The following is a 12,951-nucleotide window of genomic DNA, read 5'->3' as shown; positions in this document are numbered from 1 at the left end:
TTTATCTTTATTTTTTTAAAGAAAAATGGCAAACAAATTTCCCTATTGGGAATGAAGTGCAATTGAAAGATACTGTAAATCCTCCTTGAGTTTAGTAAAGTGACAACATTTACAATTTTCTTGACCAAACAAGGATGACTAGACGGGCTCTGTCTGTAATGCAGCCAGCTGCAAAAAAGGAAAATCGATTTTCCTTTTTTTAACATTGATTGTGATTAATAAATCCGATTTAGATTTAAAATCGATTAATCGCACAGCCCTACTTTGAAACCTTATTCAAGAGGATTTAATTGCAATTCAATAACAATAGTTATTATTTTTTTGAGAAAACAATGAGTTTTTACTTCATCTTAGTAAACCATATACACAGTTGAATGAGAAGCTGCACAGCACACTAAAATTTAAACCTTTCTTGTTGTTAGTTTCCTCCTAACAACATGTTGTTTTGTCATTAAAAAAAGCTAACAAGCATGCCAAGTTGTATAAAACAATACAGCAGTGGGTTAAAGAAGTTGAAAACTTTGATTTTATAATCAGATGCAGTCAAAGCTTCAGCTGTTGCTCATATTACAAAATGTTATGCAAAAGTCACCAGGGTGTTCAGTGAGACGCGACACAAATGTTCAGTTGCGATTAGATTAATGTAAAGCAGCAAATGTCTAAATGGGACAACTTGTTTTTTAACGGAGGCTGTTTTAAGTCTGTGCGGCATGTAATTGTGTATTTGTGTGTGTTTTTATCATTTTGTTTAGACTTCTACCGTTGCAGTTTCATAATGTGCTGTGTTTTTGACCTCCTCCTCCTCTTCCTTGTCCCAGACACATGCCTGGTAAACATTTGTGACATTCCCCCATAAGCACATCTTCTATCTCCACCCAATTTCCAGCCAGTTTGTGTTCACAGCCGTTGTGGGCGATGGGGTGAGGAACAACAGTACTTTGTGGTGCCACAGCAAAATGCTTCAGTTGGGTTTATTTGTGGTGGAAATCTGGTTTAGATGTTTGTGTAGCCTGGCCAGGCCAGTTGACGTAGGCAGCATTTTTGTGGAAGTTTCTGTCTGAAAACTAATTGACAACACAATCTTTTCCCCAACATTTTATCAATTAAATATTGTTATTTAAATGTTTTCATTATAAGATCATATTTTGTAAGTAATTACAAAATTACTGCTGGTTTGTGTACATAAAATCCTACTGAAGAGCAATCGATGCATGTCCTACTTTATGCAAGATATTAAAGGTCCTTCATCTTTCTCACTTATCAGTATAAGGAGAAATTTTTTTTCTGAAAATCAAACTTACATACACAGTGATTTCAGGGTGAACCGGCCAGACAGGAACCTCTAACAGGGCCAACCATCTTCCCAGCCCCTTCGGCCAGCACGTCTCACAAGAACTGTTGATTACGAAAATAGGACAGCCGGCCATGAAGTGTCGGTAATGCACATTTTTTGCTATTCGCTAACAGTCAGCAGCATAAAAAAAGATGAAACACGCAAACAATTGGTGCTACTTGTGGGTTGTTGTTTCTTTTTAAACATATACACCGTGGTTGTAGCGATTTAAAATTAAAAGGAAACCCCACTGGACCTCTACATCGGTGTAATATACACTATAAGGCACACGTAAAATCCTTAATTTATCTCAAAAATCGGCAGTGCACCTACAAGCCGGCCTTATGTATGAAAATAGATCCGTTCATCATATGGTCCACAAAATACGTTACTATGAAAATATTAGTCTCATATGGTAGACAGTTTAAATTAGTTTCAGACAACACTGCTTTTAACGGGGTAATATTTCTCCTCCGTTCACATGTGACTGAGGGACTGAGAAGCAACAGGAGGTAATAGTCTACACAATCTGATGATTTCATCACCCAATATTTTTTGTTTCTATTGCTCCCCGGGTGAAATGTTGTGTTTGTTCTCTCAGATGTAAGTCGTAATGTAAGATTTAGGTCGCTCTGGATGAAAGCGTCTGCTAAATGACAGTAGTAGTAGCTTCTCCCCCTTGCTACACTGCTTTCCCTTCCTCATGACAAGCTCACACCATGTCTTGCTCTGTCATTGGCTGTAGATCAATTGTGAAGTCATCAGCAGCTCCAGATACACTGCCTGTCCAAAAAACAAGCCACACTAATATTTAATTGGACCGCCTTTAGCTTTGATTACGGCATGCATTCCCTGCGGCATCATTCCGGTGAGCTTCTGCAATGTCATGACATATATTTCCGTCCAGAGTTGCAATGACCTTTTGCCAAGATGTTGTATCGATGATGGGACAGTTGGACGACTGTGCAAAGTCTTCTCCAGCACATCCCTAGATATTCTCCGTGGGGTTAAGGACTCACAGTTTGAGCCCGTTGAATCCTGACATTATCATCTTGGAGTATGTTCGTGCCATCAGGGAAGAAAAATCCATCAATGTTATTCAGTATATAAAAGTAGTAGGCTGGCTTCATTCTTTGGGCACATAACGTTGCTGAACCAAGGCCTGAGGTCCCTTCACAATGTGGAAAAGTTTTCAGTTTTAGAAATCACCTTAAATATCTTCGTTGCTTGATGCGCGCCAATAATTGGACACTTCTGAAACAGATTAAGATCTTTTTCTACAAACACAGGATGTGTCTTGCAACATGGTTGTTTGATAAATGATCAGTTTCTCTCTGCATCAGTTAGGGTTAAATAACTTTAGGACAGCTGTAATATAATCCATGCAGTAGTTATCCAATGGGAGGCTCTTACCTATTTGCTTAGTTAAATCCAGGCGGTGACAGTTGGTGTATTTAACCTAATAGATATCTGTCTTTTTCGATTTGAGCCCTTTTGATTTGACTTTGAGTTGTTGCCACATAATGATCAAGTCATGATTGCTGATAGTTAGTTGCCTCCATTCAAGGGTTTTAGGGCTTTTGGTTCATATTCAGCTGGCATTTTACTGAACAGTTAACAAAGTAGTTTGTCGGCTACATGCCTCTATTTTCCAAATGATTTTACGGTTCTGTTGACAATTGCCAAATCAAATTTGCTTCTTTTAGTTGCCACTAACTCTTCCTCTCTAAGAGCCTTATCTTCCAGTCACCAAGCATGTGTGGCTCAAATTTAACAAGTTTCATTCAGCAACTGAACTGTCTGACTCCCAAGTCCTTATCCAAAGATACTTTATCAGGAAGCATTTTTACATTATGTAACAAATTATGAGTCCCTGGGGGCAATGGGATACTAAGTTGTTTTTCTCATGTTTTTTTTTAGTTTTAAAACCTAAATATCATCATGCTGCACAAAATTAACACATACTAACCAAGTTAAGCTTAACTGGGCTTGAAAACATGTACTGTGGTAGGATGGCAGCGTTCACACTGCTCTCCATGCATCTTAGATGAGCAGTACTCATTTCGTCCTTCAAGCCATGTTCATCTTTATTCCGGTGTCCATAGGCAGCTGTTATGGTGGTGCTAAATGGGCTTGTAATCAGCATGCAGAGGCCACCCTGATCACACGGCATACATGTGATGGGAAAGTACGACACTAAGTTCCACTTTGTTTTTCTTTTGTGTGCTTGTCTCACCGGCTGTGACTCCCTTCCCCCCACCTTCAACTCCTAATGAAGTACCCTTTCAGATATCCCTCAAAAAAGTTTTTGTCTTTGTTTTTTCTTATTTCTTTGCCTATTGTTTTCCTCCACCCTTTCCTCTTTGCAAAGTGCAAGACTCTTTAATTGCAGTTTTCTCTTAGGATAGTGACGCTGCAGCAAAGTAAAGTCCTGTTGATGCACACAAACAGTCCTTTATGGACCATCCCATCCAACGTAGCGGCTTTCAGGCCACACAGAGTGTTTGTTATTATCATTATTTCATGACGCTGATTGAAAACTTGAAAACAAACAATCCTCAAGTAACAAAAGTGGTACTTTGTACTGTAATGTGCTCTTTAAGGCGCAATGTCCGACTATGTTGGGGTACCACAACAATATGAACACTGCGGGATAGGGAAGACAAAAGATCGTAGCGGGTGAAGAGAAGGGAAACCACACAGAAGGGAGAGAAAGTAGTTTGGTGGGGTGTCTGAGACATTTCTGCGGTCTTTGTTGGTTCATTTAGTAGACATTTATGTAAGTGGTAACGAACTGCAGCGTTGTTAGCTGATTAGACTGACTGAAATTAAATTTCTGTAGTCCGCACAATCACCTGTATAAACTATTGTCTCATCCAGTAGAGAGATGCTTGAGATTTGATATTTTACCATAAAAAGGCATATATTTAAGTATCCATAAAAATATGTGTATTGTTCCACAAGTCAGTTGTGTTGCGTGCAATGAGAGACTTTTCTTCTTGCACTTCTCTCTTCGACTTCAGAGTGAGCTCCAGCTGAAATGAAACCAGTATCTGAATAAAAATATGCACTGACCTACTGACCATTAGCAGTCACGCAAAACTAGCTCCTGGCTCATGGCCGTTGGAAAAAGAAAGGTTATTTTGACTTTGACCGTTTGCAAGAGAGTCCAAGCTGTATTACTGTTATCCAACTATTCATCCTGGAAGTTGAGCTAACAAATTCATAATGAAGCAATCATATTTCAGGTTTAAACTCAGTCACCCTGTCAGATAGCGTTTTACTGTTTCTCCATGCTATTATGTTTAAGTCCAGCAGTTTTGGTCACTGCAAAGGCCCCTTTTTATAATCCCTCTGCAGTTCACCTCCGTATTTCTCCTTTGTTGCCCTTGTTTTTCTTCTTTCATTACGATCCGTTTGTCGCCTGAAGTCATCGTCGAACAGAGCTCAACAAACCCTGATCTCATGGTCATCTCCTCTGACCTCCATTGCTGCTAGACCTGACCTTTGGCATTACACCAGTCAATTTTTAACTGATCTGTACACTTTCCAAACACATTCACATTTAGAATATACAACAAGGTATCATCAATATAAGAGGTGTGGATCGACTACATTACAGGGCCGGCAGGTACTGTAGAATTTTACCGTTTTTGCTGTACATGTTGTCCAACCAAACAGGTCTTAGAGTAGGGCTGTTCGATTTTGCCCAAAAATAAAATCTCGATTTCTTTCTCTAAAAATCAGATTTTCGATTACGATTACGATTATTTTGTGAATTGACAAAAGGCAAAGAAATGATTTCAAATATGCTGTTTTTTATTGAACATTTGCCCCATTGGGCTTTAAGTGCAAACTTTGCTCTTATTAAACCAAAAATGAATGAATAAAGTGCAAAACTCTGTAAAATAAGTTGAAAAAAGTTTTAAAAAATATAATAAAATATAAAGTTTTATCTCTGAAAAAAAAAATCAGCAAATTAGCACTTGCAAACATACAGTAAGTTATATTTCCAATTAAATAAAACAAGACATTTTCTAATTAAACTAAACTGGGTCTTTGCATGCTAAATAATAATGCAACCCATGAAGGAGGTAGAGGTGTATAATGTCAGTCATTACATTTGCTATTCACATTTGCAAGTTTTTTGCAAGGAACACGAGCCGGTCTAGCGCATCTGGCTTGAGGGATGCCCGGTGTTACAACGCCCCCTCCTACACTAAAGAGCCTCTCCGATGGGGCACTTGTCGCAGGTATTGAGAGGTATTTCCATCAATCATTAATATGGTATCAATCATTAATATGTGTGCAGACAAGGTAAAAAAATAAAAAATAAATAAAAAAAAAAAGTGAAAAATCGATTTTACGATTTTCACGTTTTAACATCGTTCATATTACATAATCGCGATTACGATTTAAAATCGATTAATCGAACAGCCCTATCTTAGAGTAGTTTAGATAATAGTAATGGCATTAATGTTGTATTTTCTGAGATGCATCCTGAAAATCTAAGACCCCAGGAACCTTAACTGGCATTCATGCTAGCTTATGTGTTTTAACTGTGACAGCCTTATGAACTTTAACCCCTCTTCTCTCATCAGTCATCATCCATCATCCTGCAAGAGACAGAGCTGCTTTTGTCTTTGCTTTAGAGGGACTAGCCTCAGCTGCTTTCCCTCACTTATGAGACCCACTAGGGACAAGTAACTTCCATTTTGTAGTTGTCTGCATCTAAGATTAAGGGAACATGAAGTGAAAGTCCTTTGTTAGCTGGAGGGAGGGACGATAAGATTAAAACGTGGACATTTAGACACTTGGAGGAGAAAGGTCTGTTCTTACTCGGCTGCATGTATTGAGCAATGCAAGGACTTTTTCAAGTGATACTTAATCATATGTTTACACCAGACGCTAAACCTAGCTCCAGAGCAGCTTCGGTTGTGCAGGAAACAAATACCAGTATTTTAAAACATTGCAAATCCTTTCCCTTGAATTTGTGGCTTGGTTTGAAGTGGAAAAAGTAAAATTGTCTGCTGTTAAACAGATGCGGACAGAACATGGCACCACGGAGATACGTAGAGCATCATTGTGTAACCCCTGTCCCCTGTTCCCAGTCTGTGTACGGGCTTTGTTGTTGTCCTGTGAAGTCATGCATTAGAGAATAGCTTAGCAGTAGCCGAGAGGAGTTTTTTCTTTTCTTTTAATTACAGCACGCCTGGTTCAGCCAGAGACCATTGTGCCGGAGTGCTGCGAGTTCCCACAATGGGGCTGCTCAGCGGAGAACAATGAGTGAAATTCCTGACCATTCCCCACAGGTTCAGAGGCCGGCCTGACATAGAAAGACAGCGGAGTTACAGTGGCTTTGCTATTCTGCACCCGGTAGCTTTCCCACTGACCACCTCAGTGGGGATAAAGGATGGTGTGTGTGTATGTATATGTGTGTGTGTGTGTGTGTGTTTTACAGGGTGGCTACAGCTCCCAATGGGAGCAAAAGGAGGGGTTCAGTGTGGGGGAGGGAGCTTGTTTTAGCCGCGTAATCAAACCCCTGAGAACGAAAAGTTGGCAAACAAAAGCTGGAATGAAACCATTGTTGATCAAAAATGATCAGCATTTTCCAGAAGTTGTGTAAGATGCCATGCTCTCTCTTAGATCCTTTAATGTTTTGCATAACTGTGTGTGACTTGAGCCATCATATTCTGCACATGCCACCGCTGTAAAACCCAGCCTGTTCTGTTTGTGTAACTTACTGTTGAGAGCAAGGCAGGAATAAACAAGTCTCTGCTAGCAGGAGGGGTTCTTTTGTTGACAATGCCAGAAATGGGTGCTTACACAGCCTTTAAGAAGTCCGCCGAGATTGAAGGCCTCCAACTGGGTTCAGTTCAGTTTATTTTGCCCACATTGTCTGGTTCTTGCTTGTCCAGCTGTCCAGAAATATTAGTTTGAGTGTGTTTATAGATACTTGTTCTGATACTTGTTTTTGCACATAATCACCGTTTATAGTAGCTAACAGGGTAGATGGACAGAAAGACCCCACAAGGAACATCAGGACTTAGTACAAGTTGTACTCCTAACACAATTCTTTGTGAATTGATTCGTATTTATTTAAATATGTTTGAATAAATCCTAGATTTCTATTAAGTGGCTATATTAACTTACCCTGGAGTTCATTCATCAGACATTATCATACAGTACATTAGGAATGGGTGATATTTTACCGTTCACGATAAACCGTCAAAAAAATTCCTCACGGTAAGAATTTGTCATCTCGCGGTAAAAACGATAAATTCCCGTTGATGACGTTTTTGTGTAAAGCTGATTTTTGGAAGGAAGGGAGAAAACAAAGAAAGGAGGAAGGATGGGAGAAAAGAGGAAGGGAAGGAGAGAGCAGGAGGAAGGAAGGAAGGAAGGAAGGAAGGAAGGAAGGAAGGAAGGAAGGAAAGAAGGAAAGAAGGAAAGAAGGAAAGAAGGAAAGAAAGAAAGAAAGAAAGAAAGAAGGAAGGAAGGAAAAAAAGGGGAGAAGGATGGGAGAAAAGAGGAAGGGAAGAAGGAAGGAGAGAGCGGAAGGAAGGAAGGAAGGAAGGGAGGGAGGGAGGGAGGGAGGGAAGGAGGGAGAAAACAAGGAAAGAAGGAAGGAAGGAAGGAAGGAAGGAAGGAAAAAAAGGGGAGAAGGAAGGGAGAAAACAAGGAAAGGAGGAAGGATGGGAGAAAAGAGGAAGGGAAGAAGGAAGGAGAGAGCAGGAGGAAGGAAGGAAGGAAGGAAGGAAGGAAGGAAGGGAGGGAGAAAACAAGGAAGGAAGGGAAGAAGGAAGGAAGGAAGGGAGGGAGGGAGGGAGAAAACAAGGAAAGAAGGAAGGAAGGGAAAAAAGAAGGAAGGAAGGAAGAAAGAAAGAAAGAAAAAAGGATAAATTTCCATTGATTACGTTTTTGTGTAACAAACATGGCGGATCTGAGAGCGAGATAGATTTATAGTTACAAAGGTGGAGTTGAATTGGTATTTTTTTTATCGTCATTTTTATCGTTATCGGGATAAATGCCAGAAATTATCGTGATACATTTTTTAGACCATACCACCCATCCCTACAGTACATTTGACTGAGTCCAAATTTTTGCTTTGCTGACAACTCACATTTAATTGAAGCTAAAAAGTCACTTAATAATTTCCTGTCTTTTGTGATATTATACCTACTTTTCTCACTAATATTCACACTTCTGAAACCGTTTGAATCTCTGCAAGGAATCAGAAAGAACGTGAGCCTCTTCATCTTGTTATCAGTGTTTGAGGTAACGTTGGTGAGGTTTGTTTGCGGCTCTGCTTCAGCTAAACCTACACGGTCCAGTTTGAGGACATTTGCCAAGTGGCTCGCAGAGGCTATAAAACTCCCCCGAAGTGTTTCATCCTTTTCCTGTGCAAGCGTGTGTAACCTATTCACGCCGCTCCCCCCCTCCTCCCGCCTCTCAATTCACGATAACGTGACACTCCATCTCTTTTACTGGTTTCTCTAGCCTTAATGAAAATGGATAGTTTCACACACGTACACACCCTAGCAGCTATTGATCGAGGCACAATAAATGTTTTATAAGCCTTGCTGTAAGGACATCCCTTTTTTTCTTTTTTCTCAGGTGTTTCCTTGACGTTCTCTGTTCTCCTTCACTCACATTTACCATTTTCACCATCTTTAAACGTTTAAAATGTTAGGTATTGATATTGTATTTGATGTTGTGCTTATACAAAGCTGGAACAAAGTCTTCAACTCTGCAACTTAAGTCTGAATTCAAGGAGTTACATTGTGTGATTGTTTTGTTTTTTTTTCCTTTTTCTTTTTTTTTTAGAACAATTGAGAAATGACACAGAGTATTGACGCCCCACCAAGTCTTTTTGTAGCTCAAACAATGTCTTTCTGTTGCTGATGTTGAGGACTGTGGCACAGTTCCACAGGAAATGCCTTTTTAACACAGCAGCAAGGAGAAAATGTTTGCTTCCCCTCGATCCCAAGTCTTTGTTTTTGTCTAATCGCATTAAGTGACTGGCTCAGTGTTTGTGTTTGGCTCGGGCCGGCACTCAGTCCCTTTCTTACAATTTGAAGTTGGTCCCCCTGGAGAATGTCAGCCAATCAAGGTTTAATCTAAAAATTCTCTGAAGTCCTGCCTAGGAATTAGGAGTCCAAGGAATGAGAAAAATGTAATGAGCTTAACTGGTCTTGACTTTTCTGGGGGAATAATGGCCAGCAACGCATGAAGGATTTTCCTTGTGATTCAGTGGAAATGACTCAAGCTCTCACACATCGTGCATTTTCCCAAGAGTTCAAAAGGCTGTTATAAGTTTATAAGACGTTTAACAGCTGTGAAATACAGTATGTCCTGTCACTGATGGTGCGTTGTTTGTAAATGAAAATGTTTGAGGTAACTTTGAATGCAGCAGTAAAGTTTCCAAAACATACTACATTTCACTGTAACCTAGTTCTTTAGCTCATCGTACCACGGAGCAAATTTTATAAGTTCTGATTAATAGATGGAAGTATGTGACATTAGGGGTGGGTATTGGGAAGGACCTCACGATACGATACGCATCACGATACTTGAGCTACGATACGATACACATTGCGATATCCCGATTATGCGATATCCCGATTATTATATTCTACATAGTTCACCGAAAAATTTAAAAATGCATTACACATCTTAAAATCCAAGTTGTATATATGTACATCAGATGCTAGTGATGGATCTTAAAATCCGAGTTGCACGTTCATCAGATTATAGTGACAATTCATGGGACAAACTGAGTCAAAACAATGTTTTATTATAACTATACAAGCTAAAGTTACAACATATTTGTATATGTTTTTCATATTATTTAAATCATATGAAATTAACATTAAATTTAGTATGAGGTTGCTTTAATTATGTGGCAAATGATAATAAACACAAGAAAGATGGGTACTAAAACCAAGGACAGGCACAGTGATCAGTCAGTATAGATATAAATCCATAAATAAATAAACCTCTGTCCATTATTTTTCATTTTTTAAGGACAGGCAATTGTGTTATATAAAAAATTAATTATAAAATGAAATAAAACGTCAAATAAAACCTGAGCTCAGTGCAGGGCCCTCCCAGGGTTGGTAGAGAGTGGCAATGCCAGGACTGTCACTTAGGTAGGAGCACTGGGTGATATAATGGGAAAAAAATCGGGGATAAAAAAATAAAAAATACAAAAAAAAATCAATATTCAAATTTTGAATATCGATATTGAATCGGCTGGAAAAGTATCGCGATATATTGCCATATCGATATTTTTGCCCACCCGTATGTGACATCATAGTTTTCAAACTTAACTCCGCCTACTTCAAAGCAGTGGTAGATATAAACCTTTTATACTTTTTTTTGTATTTATTTTTCAACAATTTTATCAGTTTTTGTGTGTCAGCAGTTTGGAAGGACACATTTCTTAAATGTTCATCAAGAATATCAGTTTTTTTCCTTTTTTATGTTTATATATATAAGGAAATCCTGGCAGTGGTTGTGATTGCCTCGCACATGCAGCCTAATCCTGTTTGCTTGGCACTGACTGTCGTTTTATACGCACACATTCACATACCTTTTGTTTTTCCTGTATGCAAACTGTCAGTAACAGGTGCACAGACTCAGCTTCCCAGCGGCGTGGAGACACCAGTGGCCCGGTGACCACAGAACACACCCAGAGAGTTCTCACGTGTAGCCTTAAGCTTTGTACTTGAAACGGATGGATGATATTAGCACACAAGTCTTAAAATACGGCGTTTTTCCATCTTGAAAATCAACATAAAGTCTTCTTACTGAGGAATATGTGAATGTGTGTGTTTTTGTTTGTGTGTGGTATGGTTTTTAAGAGTTGGGGGGGGCACTTGCAGCTGACAGGTCTTTCAGAGATGCAGGGCACACGGCCATGAAGCTGCAGCTGCCCGCTCTCTATATGCTCTTTGATGGGGAGAGACATGGCGTTTACTTCAGTGGCCAAAACCACACACACACACATATACACACACACATACAGAGACACACACATACAGAGATACAAAGGCCTATTTTTTCCCCAACTGTTGTATGCATAACAGTATGTTTTGTCCGTTTTTTTATTGTAACGTACATGGATGACTCGCTTTAGAGTGTCAGAAAAGCCTTATGCAGTTCTTTCTTGTATTTTTAGGTGAGTTAAATCCTTCCTCATTCGCCGACCACAGCAGATGTTAGTCTAACAGTCCAACAAGTTTGTGACTTGAGCTTCAAATAGTAGAAGAGGCACGCCTTTAATACTGGCGCTTTTACTGAAACAAACACACATACACACACACACACACACAAGTTATCCATCGACACACAAATATAGTATCCATTGTTTAACCAGCGGCGCAGACTTTGAGGTCCCAACCGTTGTTCTGTTCATGGTTTGTTTGTCTAGCGAAGATAGCTGTCCCACCTGTTCTTTATCTACACCGTACACCCACTAACTCAATTAGGGCGTGCGCTGATAAACCCGACTACACCTGATGGCATTATTTTTGTTTTGCATTGAGACGTTGGGCCCTTATGGAGGACAACGACACACTGATGTATGTTTGTTCTTGTCTTACGAGCTTTTCTATTTTTTTCCCCCCCCTTTTAACTCTCCAGGCTTGGACGACAACTTGCAGCAATATGTGAGTAATTTTGAGAGGGAGAAGATCAGCGGGGAACAGCTGCTGAAGATCACGCATCAAGACCTGGAGGAACTCGGCGTGGCCAGGATCGGACACCAGGAACTTGTTCTGGAAGCTGTTGACCTGCTTTGCGCTCTGGTTAGTGGATTAATGACTGGAGGGACATCATGGTGTATTTGCAGGGGTGTTATATCTTCAGAAAGGGGTTTGTAGGAGAGCATTATCTCCGCTGGACACTGATCCACCCAATCATGTTCGAAGCATCAGCAAAATGTCTTTCCCTTAAACTTCCCAACATGAGAAGAAACATGAAAACAGTCCATGCTCCGTTTGAAAGAGACCCAGGTTTTTCAGCAGATGGGATCAATTTGGACTTTTATTACTTCCTGTGCCATAAAAGTCCCAGATTGCGGTCCCCGCATTTTGATCAGTGTCAGCATTTTTGTCTTTATGCTCTCTTAAAGCGCTTTACATTAAACACTTACGCATGTTGAATTTCAGCCCTGAAGAAACTTTAAATGTAAACTGTATCCTCCTGTAAGAGGCTGAATCTCAACCTAATGGTAAAGTGAATGCTGGAGGTAAAAAAAAAAAAAACATTCCTGTCAACAGCACAGAAGGTTTATCCCAAGTAAGGCAGATACACAAATTTAAGCAATGTTAAAAGTCAAACTCTCCTATATTCTGAACCCTTGAACCCACATGAAAACACTTAGGACATGTACATAGATCAAATTTGTCCTGTTTTGATAGATCTACTCATCACAGAACCTGTACCATATGGGCCATCCACTGAGCTTTACCATCATTCACTCTTGCAGTAATGGACACCAGGTTTTTGTGCACCTATAGAACTTTTTGCACCAATGCGACAAGATCTCGAGTAGTTTTGATCTCTTTGGCCTGATGGCTAATGGTGAACACAATATACCCTTGTGCAGTTTG

General features: G+C 39.7%; 1 protein-coding gene across 1 annotated transcript in view; it reads left to right on the top strand.

Annotated features, from left to right (window-relative positions):
• Positions 1-12,951, top strand: part of cnksr3 (cnksr family member 3) — a 54,267-nt gene that overhangs the window by 7,386 nt on the left and 33,930 nt on the right. Inside the window, exon 2 of the mRNA XM_061744399.1 lies at positions 11,981-12,144. Within this exon, the coding sequence (XP_061600383.1) occupies positions 11,981-12,144 (164 nt within the window). The remainder of the gene's footprint in view (positions 1-11,980; positions 12,145-12,951) is intronic.

Source organism: Cololabis saira, chromosome 16, assembly GCF_033807715.1.
Source record: "Cololabis saira isolate AMF1-May2022 chromosome 16, fColSai1.1, whole genome shotgun sequence".
Classification (NCBI taxonomy): Eukaryota; Metazoa; Chordata; class Actinopteri; order Beloniformes; family Belonidae; genus Cololabis; species Cololabis saira.
Note: the sequence above shows the minus strand (reverse complement) of the source record. Positions and strands in the feature narration are given on the sequence as shown.